General features: G+C 48.4%; 1 protein-coding gene across 1 annotated transcript in view; it reads right to left on the reverse strand.

The window, feature by feature from the left end:
- The window catches only part of NEGR1 (neuronal growth regulator 1), a 241,092-nt gene that overhangs the window by 81,627 nt on the left and 142,273 nt on the right, over positions 1-17,192 (reverse strand). The window contains exon 3 of the mRNA XM_082765786.1: positions 12,369-12,494. Within this exon, the coding sequence (XP_082621912.1) occupies positions 12,369-12,494 (126 nt within the window). The remainder of the gene's footprint in view (positions 1-12,368; positions 12,495-17,192) is intronic.

Below are 17,192 nucleotides of genomic sequence, written 5' to 3' on the forward strand. Positions count from 1 at the left end.
CCAGGGGTCCCAGCTGTTTCTCTTCACACGGTGGGCACTGTCCTGCTCCACTTGGCCAGGCTCACTCGATCTCCAGAACTTCCTATTGCTTTGAACAGAGAAATATGTTTTCCGTCTCTACCACACAAAGTGCACATTATATGTTTGCTTCTGCTTTTTTTCTGGTACCAATAAAATCCTGTAGACTGCAGGACTTGCCCGTGTTTCATATTAAAAACGACTATTAAGTTATGAGGTCGTAATGCTCTCCGGTGTAAGTACATCTCTGGCTATACAGTGTGCACCAAAATATCATGTACTGAATCCTGCAGTCTATTTACATCACATTCTGTCCCAGTCCCCAGCATCAGTTTGAAAATAAAATAAAACAGAATTCTCCAAGTGCCTGGAACTTCATAAAAATAGCCGTTCCCGTTTGAGTTTAGTACAGCTAGAACCTCCGCTTTGAACCTTTGCTTTAATGCAAACGTAGCACCTAGTTCCTCCTCTCCCGTTGTTGCTTTTCTAACAGTTCCTTGCCTGCAGCTGTGTTTTGGGTGTGCTTTGCCACCTGGATGTGGCAGCGCTCAGCACCCCCGGCCACCACAGGCAGAGCTGACAGGTTTCTGTGCTGGGCCCCGGCTCGGGTGAGCAGTCACTGCTCTGGCCAAAAAACACCAACAGGAGCCACATCTGCTGGGACAGCAAATCCTGCTGGCGGTGCTGGTGGCAGCCTTGGGTGCTGCTGCGGGCAGAGGGGCTGCACCCCAAAGGGCTGTGCTGTGGGGCTGGGCTGGGCATCCCGCGGTCCTGCCTGCTGGAGCGCTACGCAGACACGCTGCGCCCATCAAACATCCATCTGCACCTTCCACGGCCCTGCATTTACAGGATCTTACGCAGAGCTGTTGGTCTGATTTATGCTGCACAACTATGCATGTATTTTTATAAAGCTGCAAGCCCCGTTTTATGCAATTCACACACATGCGCTTGGAAATTTAAAACTAAATCATTTTTAAACCCTCATACCCCCTGAAATTTTGCATCCTGATCACATGAGGAAGCTTTTAGTAAATATTAGAGATAAATATTTTTCTTGGGGAATATACAGACACTGTGTTTCATCTTTCCTATTCTTTCACATAATATTCCATCTTCCTTAACTTGTTTTTAGTTTCAGAGATTTCCCGTGGCTATATGGAAGAAATTAAATTGTGTTATGTGAACAATAGATGCATAAGTGTATGTAACATTATGTTATATTGCGCACATGTCCAGCTCAAAGAAGATATCCATGGGCATCTGAGAGAATAAATTGTGTATGGGGATAGTGGGGTACGAAGAGCATCAGGCAACAATTCGGCTTTCTCACTGTTCAGATCTGCTTCTGCAATGCCTCCCAAAAAGACTGGCAAGAGAAAGACTGAATAGATCAGGAGCAAATAGTGAATAGAGTGAATAGTTTCAGGAGGCCTTGGCTGGGTGATGGGAACCACTGCTTGCTGAAGAAACAACCACCAGAGTGCCTCGGGTCCGAGGAGCCCCTGATGGGTCTGCAGAACATCTCTTAATTCAGCATGCTGAAATGCTTATGGATTTGTAGGAATCTGCGTGGATATCTCGGGTTATAGGGCTGGGTTCTCCAGCCCGGAAAGGAAGCACTGTGTAACTGAGCTCGAATGCCTGCTTCCTGCTGCTGCCCGGTGGTGAGGTGCCTGTTAATCATCACATTTGTAGTTCCCCAGGAGAGTACACAATTAAGACTGTGTTTTCTTACCACGCATATGGTATCTGGCATCAGGTGTAGCACACATACACCTAGCCATATGGACAGGTTTTCGAGGTGTGGATGGATGAGCTTTACAACGGCAGCATTTTCCTCCCCCGGTGTTAAACATAAGTCAGTAAGAGGAAAAATCTGGTGTAAGTCCAGGGTAGCTCGGAAAAACACTGAGGAGTTCATCTGGGCCAAGTCTGTTTTGTTGTCGTTCCCTTATTTGCTGGGATATTAAAGAACTACAGCACAGCCCCAGCCTAGGAGCTGTGAAACCCGTCCAGCTCTCGTGGCTGGTGTCTCCTGTGCGGCATGAAGGTCCCGGCATGGGCTCATCCGCAGGTACACTGCCTCGTATGGGCACAGTATCAGCGAGCAGGAGGTCCCCAGCAGTGATGCTGTCAGGATGCCATCCCATTATCGCTGAGGCTTTAAGCAGCCTGTAGTCCATAAGGTCCTTCTTGATATCAGGGGCTGGGAGGAGACAGAGGATCCAGGAGGCACAGAGGCACCTTGATTCTTTCCCAGAGTTGTCACTGGATGCTGAGAACAAGCTAAGCAATTGGATTCACAGTCTGAAGCTGTTACTATTACTTGCTATGCATTCAGGGTTTAAAATTACATCAAATGCTGTAATTGTATAGGATGTGCTCCTCTCCCAGGAACTGCAGGTAATCCGAGCAGCTTGCATTAGGCACCATTTAAACATTGACGGTGTAAGGCCGTTTAGCTTTAGAGAAGGCATGCTCCACATTTGAAAAGAAAAATCAGATAAAATGTAAAGAAAAAAATATCTGAAACTGCCAGATAAATTGAGAGCTGGAGGAGATCTCCCAGCTGAAGGCACAAAACAAGAAAAGCGGGTAGAGCAGTTCTGCAAGAAAGGCGTGCTGATAAAAGCAAAGAGATGTGAACACAGGCTGACAAAGTTGAAAGTTTCAGAGGTGGAGACAAACAAGGTTACATCTGTATGTGCATATATCGGTACAGAGGGAAGCATTTGGAGAGCTGGCTGTGTGCGTGCTCATCGCATGGGCAATGCAAATCTCAGACAGCTACCAAGGGACGCCGTGTGTCACAATAATTCGCATTTTTCTGATCAGGCTATGAGACAGTGTCCCTTTACCATGAAGGGTAAGTCAGCAAGTAACACATTAAAGAAAAACACATTTTCCCTTTGTTCTTGTTTTTTTTTTGTTTGTTTGTTTTTTTTTTTTTTTTTTTTCATCTAACAGAGACAGAAGGGCAATGGATATTTCATTCACCACTGTTTCTTCGGAGCTTCTCTGACTCACTGGAGTACAGGCTGGTCCTACAAGGGAAGCAGGCACATTTAGTTTTCCTCCTTCTCTGAAGCTACATTCTTTGGTTTCTGTCTCTGCACGGGACAGCTGCCTTGCTGCACTAGGTGCCTGGGACACGTTACGTTACGGCATTTTGGAGCAATATTGAATCTTTCAGTTGCAGACTTCATGCCAGGGAACACACGGTCAGCTCACGCTCCAGAATATGTGCTGACTTTTCCTTAGCAGCCGAATACCAGTATGATGGAGAGACACCTCTGTTTCAGCACTCATAGAGACAACATGGTCAACCAGATGTTATTTGGGAAGAGAAAACCAGCCACTTGAGACGGTAGTGCTTTTAGGAATCTGCATGGCATGTCTTCTGGATATTTACAGATTCATGGGTATCAGATTGCACTCTGATCTCTTCTGAGCTCTTCAAATATTGGTACTTCTGCAGAGGTATAAGTGCAGCCTGCCACAGATGCCAGGCTTTCCCCTGGCACCATTACTTCAGTGTTTGACAGTCTCACCGCCGTAATGAGGGCCGTCGTGCGTCGGGACATGCAAAGCCCCCTTCGGCAGGAGGAGCTGGGAAGAGAGCCTCTTACTGCAGAAAATAGCTAAGCGTGAGCATCTTCTTAACACAGCCTAGAAAATCTTTCTCTACAAAACCAAAATTAAACCCGTGTAGAGAAGAACGGGAAAATATTCTTTATAATATGAAAGCTACACAATTAAATCTCACTTGAGCTTATTTATAATGCATAGCACTTCACGTGGGGATTTGGCTCTTGGGAAGGGCTAATTATTCCCAGTGAAGCCCATAAGCGGTTTCCTTGTTGCCCAGTCCCTGGCAGGGGCCAGTCCTCTCCTCCTGCCCGCGGCCGGCGGCAGGCACAGTGCCCCAGCCAGCCAGGAGTGGGGGACAGGACAGTGTCACCCCCGCACGTGCCCTGCAGCAAAGGACGGCAGCACAGCCTTCGCAAAGCCTTTCTGATGCTCGATGCCTGCACGGCAGCCCTTCTGCACGTTGTTATCTCAAAATGATGCACTGCAGGTGATATCCTATTAGCTACTTGGCTAGATCTATCTGACTCAAGCACATTTGCTGATCCCTCCCATTAATTTTCTGCCTGTAGTTTGTTGAAACTGGAGGCATTACTGGAGTTAAATGAATCATTAATGACTATTTTTTTTTTCATATTTCTTCATATCCCTCAAAAGGTATTACCAGTTTTTATAAAATGTGTGCATTTTAAAATAATTCTCAATATGTTTAAAATATGATTTATTCATAAACATGGCCAGAAGAGATGATTCTAGGAAATCAAAAGGAAGTACTGTGAGCCTGGTACCTGCAGCTCGCTCGCTGTCACCTCCCCAGAGTGTGCCCAACCTGCGACATCTGCCTGCAGCCCCGGGCAGGGACAGCACGAGGTGCTCAAGCCATCAACATGGGGAAAGGTAGAAACGATAATAATATACATAAAGGAATAATAATAATAAAATGTATTTGAGAAGTTAAATAGGAAAAAGGAGAATCTTTTTGGATTTTGGAGATCAGCTGTTACTTTTCTCAAAATATTTGTGCAAGCCCCAGCACTAGCACGCTCTGTTCAAAGACCAGTATCAAAACAGCCGTGAAGGATGCTCCATCAAAGGAAGGAGAGAGAGGGGGAATCTGCAGTTGTTTGGTTTTGAACACTAAAGACTTTGTTTCACTGAAATATCTTCAATGATTCATAAACCGCTCACTCAGGAGTGCATTACTCTCAAATAAAAATGAACTAATATCAGGGGCAGTAAACTAAGCATGCATTAAAACTTAAATTTTCATAGCATTTTATGAGTTATTAATGAGCTAATCTACTTTTATTGAAAAGCAAGAAATTATTTCCTGTTGTTATAAAATTGTCAAAAATCCATAATTATTTCTATGCTATGCTTTTGTACGGTTTTCACCTCCTTATATCACTAAGACTGTAATCTTACTCTCAGCCCTCAGTTCCTTCACAAAGACCCAATTATTTGACCATCTTAGCGTGAATATTCTTCTCCTGACAACTGCATTCTAACAAGAGGGTTTTTTTTCAGGCTGTTTAAAGTTTTTAAAAGACACGAGGATTTCTAGGAATACCTTTAATTGTTCCTGAAGGGATGCTCAAAGTTCAGGAACAGGCCTGATAATAACGACGTTTTTCTAAGAATTCTCCCACTAATCGCAGCCAGTGTAATGTCACTTGACCCCGGTGTGACGGATCGTGATGCTGAATGTCACTTAATTGGATCCTAATACGCCGCGTATCCCCCAGCAATGGTATTACGAGTATCATTAAGGAAAAAAGAAGGCCAAAAGGCCCATAGCCTGAAATCAGAAGCCATCATATTTTGTACGGGCGAGGTGTGATTTTGGAGGATCATTATTTTCCCTTTATCCAAAGGCAAAGGAAAGAATCGCAACAAGCAGTTTATATTAAGTGCTAATATTTGCATTGCTGCCTTTAAACTATTAATTAATCCCCTCATTTACTCTGTGTGGAACTCCACACCATCTCCTCCTGAGTTCCTGGGAAGCTGCCAGCCTGTTTAATGTTACGGGACCGCTGATTTACCAGCACGTGGTGCCTTCCCCAGCCGAACACTTCAGAATCACATTCGGGCCATTACATTCATATCCAGTATTAATCACAAAACTTTAATTCCCCAAGCGGGTGTAACACAGACTGATCTACCCACGCAATTGCTGCCTGCCCACCACGTCCAGGTGTCCCCTGCACCCCCTTGCCATGGGGACTGAGGCAGGCCCCAGCCTCGCCGTGTCCCCCAGGAGTTGCCGGCCTGGCCCGCAGCACCTCAGGGGAAAAAGTGACTCAGGCAGGTGACAGCAGTGAAGCAGCTCCATTTTGGGCTTTCAGCAAGCCCATGAGCTGCACATCTTGGGCAAGCCTCTGCTGGCAGGCAGCACCGAGCCCTGCCGCCCAGCGGGGCTCCAGCACAGGCCGTCAGGCCCAAGGGCACCAGGCGGGACGCAGCCACGTTTGGGGCAGGCACCCCCGCTCCAGGAGCAGTGCAGGGCAAGGGGCTTGCCTAAAGCCCTGCAACGTGGGGCTGTGACCGAGGGCTGAGGGCCAAGGGGCTGCCTCGGCCAGCACAGAATGGAGAGCTCAAGTCGAGGTAGAAGAAGAAGGGGTCTCCTCCACAAACCCAGTCTGGGATCAGCACACGAAGGCTTTGTACAACCCCGAGGCACCTGAGCCCCAGATTAGCATTTGTCTTTGTCAGCACCATGCACTGGAAACAAAGGCATTACTTCTGGCACCAGCTGGTGCCACGTTTCCAAAGCAGAGGTGCAATTTGTGAGCTCCGTTTGTGGCTCCGGAGGGCCGAGCACCCATCCCTGTCCCCTCACAGCCAACGCGGAGCCATGGGCGGGTGGCCGGGAACACACGGAGCCGTGGTGGCACCCCTGCCTATCCGGCCTCATCTGACACTGGCGCCGATCGTCCTCGCCCTGGTGGAGCTCTGGAGGCTTCCTGGCTTGTCTCCAGCCCTCCCAGCTCAGCTGCAAGGAGCAGATGTTTCGGCTCAGCCGGGTAATGCTTCACCTGAACGAGGAGCTCAGCGCCGGGCCTGTAATGAAGCTGTTGCCAGCGAGATGAGTGATGATGGCATAAGGGAGGCACATCACTGTCGCTGCTTATCAGATTAGAGCGCTGAATTATTTTACATTCTGCTTCCCGGACAGCTGGAGGGAACGAGCTGTGCTTTTGGTATGACGCGGCCATAAATCTGCCCACAGGTAGGGGAGGTGGCGGGCGGCAGGGCCACCCAGCAGCCCACGTCTCCAGTGGCAGAGGTGCCCGTGACACCCCACAGTGCTCACATCGCTGGATCCAGGCTCAGAGCACCTCTCCTGCGGGACATCCCACTGAGAAGAGATGGCTCCACTGTTAGAAAAGCTTTTACTTGTGCTGGAGAAAAGAGATGGGGTCACTGGAGGAGGGAGACCAGCTCTCAGCACACTGCAAATCCAAACCAAGAAGCAAGAACACAAATAATCACCTGTTTTAAGTTCTTTGGGACGATGCAGATGCAGTGAATGAGACCTGGCACCCTCACCAGGCCCCACCAGGGAGCTCTTGCAGGTGGGACAGCTCCCAGGCTGCCCAAGCCCCTGCTGGCTGGGTTTGGGGCTGTGAAATTGGGAGATGTGATTCTGCAGTGAGCTCCTGCACCCAGCCTGGTTAGTGCTGGGATGGGCTCTGCCAGGCAGTGCTGGCAGCGAGCACAGGGGGGGTGGTAGCAGCTTCTTACCCCCCATCATGCACAAAGCAAGTATGTTAGAGGGAAATGGTGGGTGTGGGATAACCCTCAGCAGCAGTGCTGCCTGGTAGCTTTTCAGTATTTAGAAGGGCAAAAGATATAAGCCAGAAACATTTTTTTCTGCTGAAACTTTCAGCTTTAAAACCATTTTGAATCAATAGAAGCAGCATTTAAAAAGACAAGTTCACACTTTGTACACCCACAAAGCCCTGGAAATCTGATAATAATTCATGTCAGTTAAGTATTTTCAGCCTGAAAATCCAGGTTCAGAGTACTTGCACGTCAAGGAAATGCTTCTTATTTCTGTCACGTGTGGATGTGTGGATAACATCTGAAAAATTGTGGTTCTCCAGCAGAAGTGCAAATGGAACAAAATATTTGACATTAGCTGAGCTCATATCAAGCTTTTGTTTGTTTCTTAGGATTTAGCTAGAAGTTTAAAAAAAGCCTTTTTGATTTCTTCACACTTCCCCCCCCAGATAAAATCCCAGCCTTCTGTAGCAGACTACATCTCACAGGAATCACACTCTGCATGTTCAGGGGCTGGCATCGCCTTTTGTCCTGTAATTGAATTGAATCAGCTCTTAGACCCTTCTTCCCAGACAGCCCTATCATTTGAGCGTGCCAAAGATGTATTACACTAATACATCGTCAGAACGACAGAGCTATGATGATACATTAATGCAATACATCTTCGCAGCTTTAGGGCTGTCCAGAAACAATAGGACCGCTGTTAGGCTCAGCTCAGTCATATCGCGCTCACGCACACACCCCCCAACGGCAACTGAAATGTGAGCATGAAGCAGAGGGAGCACGATGCGAGTATGTTCAAACCTGAAGTCAGGGCAATTTCTGGAAAATCGTAGCTCTCCTCAGTGTTTGTGAAAAATCTGTTATTTTGCATGAGCAAAACAAGAGTGCCCTGGTGGTAGGGAGTGGCCTTTCACTCAGCATGGGAAAAACTGTCTGCATTCGGCTAAACTAATAATTTCTGAAAAACTGCACTCCCAAATGCATGTGTATATGGATGTGCTGCTCATCCTCGTGTTTTAGGAAAATAACAGGAAACTAGACTGGAAACAATGATGATAAAGCTGTGAGAAAAGGGCAAAAGGATAGGGAAGTGCTGGAAAAGATGAAGCTCAAAGTCACCAGGGACCGTGCTGAGGATCCAGAGCAGGGAGTCATGGAAGGCAGAGGGGACACGGGTTCGTTCGGTATGAATAAGCCACAACAGTGGGGTCAGTAAACACCACAGCACGGTTGCAGAAAAAAGGACATTCTTATATCTCAGTCACTTTTTCTGCCTGCAGCTGTGAGTCCTGCTAGCAAAACGCACACCACCACACCTGTCTTGTTGAGAGGCTGCTGCTCAGTCTGCGTGAGCAGGTGGTGCACACGACGGGGGAGATGTGGAGGTTAGCACTGCACTGAGGACCCACAGCCTCAGGGTGGGTATTTGGGGGCTTTGCTTCAGGCAGGTCCAGCCCCATTAAACTGCCAGGGACTGCAGCAGGAGTGTCACATCCTAACCTTGCTCGTGAGCACTCTGGGAACGATGCAGCTCGAGCACGAACAAGCTGGGGTTAAAATGCTTGTTTGAAATGTTTGAAATGTGTGACGCTTCATCTGAAAACACTCATGGTAAACACGACGGTGGAGTCAAGCACCTTAAACACAAAGGTGGGGCTGCTCTTGCAATTATGTATGCTCCTCTCTCCATATGCATTTGATCGAGACCTGCCCTGGTCACTGCTGCCTACCCGCAGGTGTCCGTCAGTCACACCAGGAGCACGGACGCAGGGGCTCGGCTGGTGTGGCAGGACGCAGCCGCGCGTGTTGGGCCCTGCCAGCTCTGTGCCCTTCCCAGGGGAGCAGCAGGGCCACGGCAGACACCCCGCCGGGCAGTGGGAAGCAGCTTGGTGCCTCTCAGGGAGCTGGCTTCAAACAGAAAGCCACAAAGGGCTCACTGCGTCCCGTGTCGGAGCGTGGCTGCCCAGCCAAGACCCCGGCTCCCGGCAGAGCTTCCTCTGGAAAGCGTGGGCAAAACCCAAGCGGGAAGAGGCTTCAACGTGCAAGGCACCTGGATTTTGCCAAGTAGTAACATTGATCTGAAGTCTTTTGAGCAGCTTTTGGTTTTGCTGTTTGTGGCAGCATTTGCAGAGGTTGCTTCTCAAAAATGAAAATGTAACACTGTGCCTACAAGTGCTATGAGCTGGAATTACGGCTCAGGCAGACCTTAATTCTTTAAAATTCTGGTTTCATTCTTAAACTATTGATGCTGCACTTTGCTCCTAAATGTCAGAACAAAATAAGTAATACCTGCAATTTATTCCGATGACATTTCAACAATAGAAGATTTTCAGATTACAAGCTACAGCTCTGTGTTCCTTACGGTGTTATGCTGAATGTGTAGATTTTGTGGATTTACATAATGGCTTTCTATAATGAATATTTATATAATGAATGTATTTACATAATGACTGCAAGTTAAACATGCACCATAAAGATTACAGGCCAATAATTTATGTACTAAGTTAAAAATCACCTCTAAATACGTTTTATTTTTATTCCTCTGAAAGGTTCATTTTATCTCTTGTTCAAAAAAAATTGAATCCGACCTTATCCAAGTAAAGGCTGCATCGATGCAAATCACGATAATATTTTGGCATTAGTCTACATTGAATCATTTGTATTCAGAGTTTTCAGTTTCTTATCTTCCAGTAGCAGCTTTGACAAACAATTCCAGAATATTATAAATATAATTCTTTAATATAATTTAGTGTTGTATTCTAGATGTGATGCTTGTACGTAATCCTCATTAGTGCCACTGGGAATTACGGGAGAAAACTGATAGAAATTATAAAGTGCAGATGAAGCTTATGTGTAGATAAAGGTAACTTGCTGCAGACAAAACATAAACCCTTACAGAAATCTGAGCTTTTCAACTCTCCTGCCTTTACCTGGAGTTTAGTGCCATTTATAACTGTCCCTACACCAGACCCAGAACCAGAGCTGGCCCGGTGTTACTGAGATGGGAAAAACATTCTCTGTTTGGTCAGACACAGAGGCAGGACGCGTCCTGCTCACCCTCTGCTTGCTCCCGCTGCGTGCTGCAGGGACTCTGGGCACAAAGCACCCGAGACCCCACGGCCGTGAGCAGCGTGCCCTGGGTGGGCAACAAGGTGGGGATCGGGGCTGGAGAGGGTGGGCACGGGGTAAGGGGGAGCTCAAGGAACAGCATCGGGTGCATGCAGAGGCACGGCGTGCAGGAAGCCAGGGGCACCACGGAGCTGCAGAGCAATGAGGGGGCAGGTGTACGGGCATCAGGCATGTAGATGGACCCTGAAGGCATCCAAGTGGCAGGGAGAAGAAACCTCAAACGAGCATCATATTGCTGGTAAAGGACCCTGGATGCCAACAAGTCCCCGTGACACCCCCAGGATGAAACCTGGGCAAAAAAGGCAAAGGGCTCACGTTGAAACACGGGAGTTGCCATTTAAACATATATATAGATATACATGTATATATATTTTTTTTTTTCAAAGTGAGGGACCAAGCATCAGCAGAAGTTGCGCAGCCTTGGGGACCCCCAGAGCAGACTCAGCCTGCCCCAGGGGAGGTGTGGGTGCCTTTTCCTCACATTTCATTTCTGTTGTCACTGTGGTACGTGCAACGAGTCCCTTGCCGCACGGATCGCATTTTTACTCTTGCCATTCTCAGTCCTTCGGTCAAGACACAAAATCAGCGGTTCACTGAAAGCCCTTGTGATGATGTGCACCAATTTTGTCTGGACTCGAGATGAGGAGGATCTAGCTCTTTCTCAGGCCCCTTCTCCAGTCTGAGTGGACTAATTCCCCTCTTCTGTTTTTTTCCTCTCAAAAAAAAATTGTAATGGCTGCTTTCTGTAGGAAACCTAATGCTTTAAGCTATTACTCTGAAGTATCACCACAATTTCCAATAAAATTTTATTTGACATTTAGTTAAAATCCATTTTTTGCTGCAACTGATTTTTTCCCTACTCCCTCGATGGACACTTCCAGCAGAATTCATTGTCATTGTCTTAAAGGTCAAAAGTTGTTTTTTTTTCCAACTCTCGCTTCGTAGGGGAAACTGTTACCGGGCTTATGACACCCTGCGGAAAGCTGCAATAGCCCATGAAACCGCTCTTCCTTGCAATTACACGGGCTTCAGAGAAGTTGTGTGAACAAACAGAAAGCCCTTCGCTTCAGAAGGAATGAGAATTGCAGGGCCCTGTCAAAGAGCCTCGCACCCGGGGCTGCGTGCGGCAGCGCGGGAGGTGGCCGCGGGCAGAGGGGAGCTGCCGGGGCTGCCCCCATCACTGCGGGGGTGCTGTCGTGTGGGGCTAAATGTTTCGTTCAAATGTGTGATGAGGGATTACGAGTACAAAAGGGAACATCGGATTAAATAGAAGCGGTAGGTTTAGATGGCATTTTGTTTGCAGTTTTTCTTATGCCCGTGTAAGTGTGTTTGATAAAACCATCCTAAGAAGCGGCACCGTGTCACGGAGTGACTGAAAGGTCGAACGGGAGTGAAATTCCATCGAGTCTGGTGCATGATGTGTTGGTGCTTTCAGCCCTCACTCCTACTTGTGGAGAGTCCTTTGTGTTCTTCATTATTTCCTTGGCTGGGTTTATCTGATAAACGTCTGCAGCCTGTTAAAATGAGCTTCGGCTCAGAGGTCTTGGGCTATTACTGACACTGCCTCTAACCCGTGTCCTCGGGGAGCCACCCAGGCCCAAATTAAAACATATTCTTGTTTAGGGTGCCTTTATTTCTACCTTCCCAGTTTACAGTAGCATTACGGTTTTCAGTGATCTCAGCTTAAACCTGCTCTGAAGCCTTCCTTTTCTACAAGTCTCGTTAGGCACACGTTCTTTAAGGCATGCAAAAGTAATGCTGTCCCACTTCCGAAACTGAAAATGCAAAAGCTGTTAGTGGTGAGACTTTGCAGAAAGCTCGAAGTGACAGCTACGTGCGCTTACCAGATGGTGAGATGTGTCTCCACGAAATGGAAGGCTCTGGTTTCCCTGTGGCCAGGCACACGAGGGTAACGTTGCTGCCTTCGTTCACGATGATGTCACTTGAAATACGAAATATCTTCGGAGAAACTGAAAGAAAACCAAGAGGCAGTTGTGAGGGAAAGCAGCCGAACCAGAGCAACCCCCCCAGGCCCCAGGTAGCGGAGCAGAGCCGTGATACGCGTATCGCCATTACCTCCAGGAATACACAAAGCATGCACCTATGCAAAACGAAGCTGTGTAAATCGTGTTACAGTGTGACCACAGCTATTTCCATCATGTCTGCAGATGCACAGCCCGTGGATTAGAAATGCTGCAAATAAGAAAGCAGCGATTTCCTCTGGTTTGTGCAGGGCAGGCATTGCTATTGGGTTCCCAGTGAATGGCTACTGAAGGATGCTCTTTTTGTGGGAGAAGGCTGAGCTGGCCTGTGACAGCTTGAAAATAAAACAAAATGAATTTTTTCTTCTACTTTTGAAAACAATGATGCTTATTGCCTCTACTCCATATGTACTTTGAGTGTCATATCTGTTCATGGAGAAGACCAAAATACATTTGTTTCTGTTGCTTTGTACTTCTTTTTGGCCTGCGATATCAACACAGCTAAGGAAGAAAATCATCAGCAGAATTATTTTCTAAACTCCACTTTCTGTAGTATCCACACACCTGGTCATAAGCCAGCAGAGCTCCACGTGGATGGAAAACAACGGGAAGCTGTAAGTGGCCTGCCCTTACAGGAGCGCACCAGGACTTGTAACCTTAAACAGGGAAGAAGGGATCTCGGGACTCCAGCAATAAAGGCAGGGATTTGGGATTTCAAAATTAATATTCATTTTGGATTATTATTCCTTTACCTATTTCATTGTATGCTTGCTATAGAAAGCAAATCGATACAGGAACAAGTCATGCCCTATTGATGTTTCAGAAAGGCACCGTTCTGTAAGTAATTAATAACTAACGTGTGGAAGTCGCAGCTCTGACATGTGGGTGTTTCAGAACCTTCCGTAAGGACTGAGTTAAAATCAAAGCATTCTGCAAGATAAATGAGTACCAGTGAAATGAGAAAAGAAATATATGTCGATCTTCCTGTTTCCTAAATGGACACCCCTAGCTGGAGCTTTTCTCTCCCTAATGCCCCAGTCGTGTCTCACTGGGTTGCTCCCGTTTGTCAGAGCCCAAATCCCACCAACACACACCTGTGTGACCATTGCAGCAAGCGGTCCATCCCCTGGGATGTGCTGTCAGCATCCCCTCCGTGTGCCCTGGGAAGTACAGAGCCTTTTCAGAAATAACAACCTGCGGTGTCAAGGAAAGCAAGTTGCCTTTCAGTGATCCAACTCCACGTTTCATGGCGTGCAAAGGGCCCCAGCTGGGGTGGGAATGGGCAGCTGTAGGGTTAGTGCCGGGGCGGCACACCAGCACCTGCAGCAGCTGAGCCAAGGCCGTGGCTGCGCTGCACAATCAGCCACTGTTCACGTCCCTCCCTCAGACACTTGCAGGCTGCCTGAATGACTCAGAGCTGCTGTTTACAGTGAGCCGCTTGTTGTGGTGGTGGGTTTTTCTTTAGATGCTGAGCGCAGCCCCTGGCAGGCACTGTCAGGAAGTTTTCCCCACGGCCGTGCCCACGCACAGCCCCGCACCGAGCCCCGGGGCTGCTGGCTGCAGCCCGCACCCTGCACGGGTGCAAACCTCTGTGCCCAGCCTGGGGGACGCAGTCTGCCCCTGTGGGGCCAGGCACCTCGTCTCTTCTGGGATAAACAAGGCTCCTGCCCCGAGTGGCTCTGCGTGCTCTGGGACCTCCACCTGCAGACGTTCCCCAGCCCTGTCACCGGTCATTGACTGGAAGTTGTTTCATCAAAACGAGCCGGGGTCGGGAGGCTTCAAACAAGCCGCAAATCCTCAGCGCTTGCTCGTGGCTATGCATTTGTGAGCAAAGAAAATTAAAAGTCTGTGTGGTGTATTGTTAATTAGCAGAGAAACACGTCTGCAGGGAAATCAGAGGGCTGGGGCAGGCTCAGCCCTCGCCATCTCCTACGAGAGGGAAGTTCACTGTTGCCATCCTTTGAAGTTCAAACAGGTTTACACACAGCCACTGACACAGGAGAGCTGTGAGTTTGCCAGCCCAGCTCAGAGGCAGTAATCCACCCTTCCTCCTTCCCTTCAGGGCCTGAAAAAGCACCCAGTCCTTGCAGAGAGCTTGCAGGAGCTGAAATGTGCAACAGATTTATTTCCAGGAAAGGAACAACTCCTTAATCAGGTCTCTTTGTGGATCCCTGCAATGAGCCCATCGCTCAAATTCACCCTGCAGAAGCCTGTCCTACCGCAGGCCGTGCCCCCTGTACCCTGCGCCCCGAAGCGCCGCGGTGCCGCTGCCGCTCGCCCTTTGAGGCAGGTTTTGGCCATGTTGCTCAAAAACCAAATCCATCCTATTTTGTCAAAAGTTTGGATTTTGATAAAATTGTACTTTCTAAAGGCAAATGTTCCGAAAATCTTTCCCTGGTAATTTCACAAGCAAGCCACAGTCACAGAGCACAGCTCCGACGTGAGTGAAATTCGGGTGACTGAGGGATGCCTGCCCAGAGGGGCTGCTCGGGGCAGCCTGGGCTCAGACCCTCAGGCTCCAGATGTGTCCCAAGGCTTGGCTAAGGGCTGTGTTGGAGGGAGCTGCCTCAGCCTGTCCCGCAGCTCCAGGTGATGCTCACGCTGCCGTAAGCACTGCCAGCGATTAAATACCCCCTTCGCTGCTGGGAAATAGCATCTTACTTCAAAATTGCATTTCGCTAAATTCAGCTTTCAGAAATCAGATCTTATTATGTTTTTGTCTGCAAGACTGAACATCCCCCTTACTATCAAGTATCTTTTCTATGAGTAAGGACCCATAAAACATGATAAATCACCTCCCTTTTCATCTTTCTCTGCAGATGATTTAAGCACCACAAGCTTAATTTTTGTAAGGCTTCCTCGATAATATTTGTTTCTCTCTTCCGAGGACCATCTGAATCATCCTGACATGTGAACAGTGGAACGAGGCATAATGGCCCAGCGAGCCACTCTGCACAACGCTGCGTACAGCAGTCAGCCCGCTGTGTTATCTCAGCTGTGTTCCCTCTGTCCTGGTGCCCTTGTCCCATTCCCCTGCCCGCTGCAGCCCGCCCAGCAGCAGGGGCCGGGGGCTGTGAATGGCAGTGCTGGAGGTGGGCGGCTGCTGCACGTGTCCCCTGCATGGCCAAAAACATCCCTTACGTGTGAGGAGGAGTGACCCAAATTTTAAATTATTATTGCTAAATTATTTAGGAATTTCTAAATGAGTTAGGAATGACCTAAATGCTAAATTATTATTCCTGAATTATTTAGCAATTGCTAAATGATTTAGGAATGACCTGACTACCCAGAGGCTCCTGCTGGCCCTACTGCATGTCCACCTGCGGCTCCCTCCTGAGCACTCCCCTGGGAACCTCTTTGCCTATGAGAAACATTGGGAACCTTCCTCCTGGGAACCGTGCAGACCCAAGCTGGTGCCTGCAGGCAGGAGGAGGCAGACGGGAGCCTCTCAGGTGCCTCTCGGCCGCGGAAGGGACCTGATGGAGGTGACAGCATGTCTGAGCCCATAGCTCTGCCTGCGGACCAGAATTATGGGAGCCATTACTTTGCGTGGGACTGATGGTGAGCCCGCACTTCACCGAGCCTCATTTCTCATTTCCAAGGACTGGAATTATATTCTCAGTTACATTCAAGTGCACATAAATGATGCAGCGTAATAAAGATTACTGCTGGGGTGGGAATTACTGCAGGGCCGAGCTGCTCCTGTGGCTGCTGCTGCTTTTTGAAGATGGGATAGGATGCCCGATTTTCATCACAACTTAGAATCACCAGATAAATAACCCGGGGCCTCAGCACACACGGACTCATCCTGATCCTTAAGATATGTGCTGAGCTCTTCCCTGCTGGAATCAGCCCCTCGCTGCCAGCAGCTCCGCACGGCCCCAGCCCACAACCTGTGTGGCCAGACGAGCAGCTCGGTTTCTTTGGGAAGTGTCCCCGGTAAAGGTGGTAAGCTATGAACCACGATTTCATAGTAATGTTCATTAAGACATATGGCAGCCAATCCCTTCTCAGATCACAATGCAATAATTCCCTTCATATACCGAATGTAGGCAAACCCAACAGAACATACAAAAGCTGTGAGAAGAATTGGATTGTAAGTATAGAAGTGCTACATCTGGGACTTTGGAAAGAGAGATTTTGCCACCAGAATCTGCAGAATTACCTACTTCATCCCTCCCAGGTGCTGCAAGTACAGCTTTTGTGCTGGTATCAGCTTAGCTGAATGTCCGTGTGCTTTCTTTCCAATGAGGAGTGACTTTTTTTGGTGAAAGGGAAGCATTGCAGAGCCTCTTCTCCAAAATCCCCAATACCCTGAAGTTCTTCAACCAAACGCTGGGCTGCACGCCCCACCTCTCTGTCTGCAGTGGTAATTTGATTTTTTGCTGATTATAATTTCATAATTAAGCCATAAACATGGAGTGGGGAGGGAAGATGCTGGTTTCAGCAGCTTAACTGGCCGTTTCTCCTGGACTGGAATTAATTCGCTGACTGATCCATCTGTGCAAATGCCCGTGTGCTCCTAGCTGCGAGCAGGCAGCAGCAATGACACAGGAGGGTGGGAAACATCCACTCCCCACGTGCCAGGGCTCCCCTGCACTACGCACTGCCATGCTACAGGCTGTGTTGGGGCACCAGGGATGCAGTTTGGGATCAGGGCTGCAGCGGAGGGCAGCCGGAGCGTGA

This window comes from Aythya marila (assembly GCF_965140915.1).
Source record: "Aythya marila genome assembly, chromosome: 8".
Lineage (NCBI taxonomy): Eukaryota > Metazoa > Chordata > Aves > Anseriformes > Anatidae > Aythya > Aythya marila.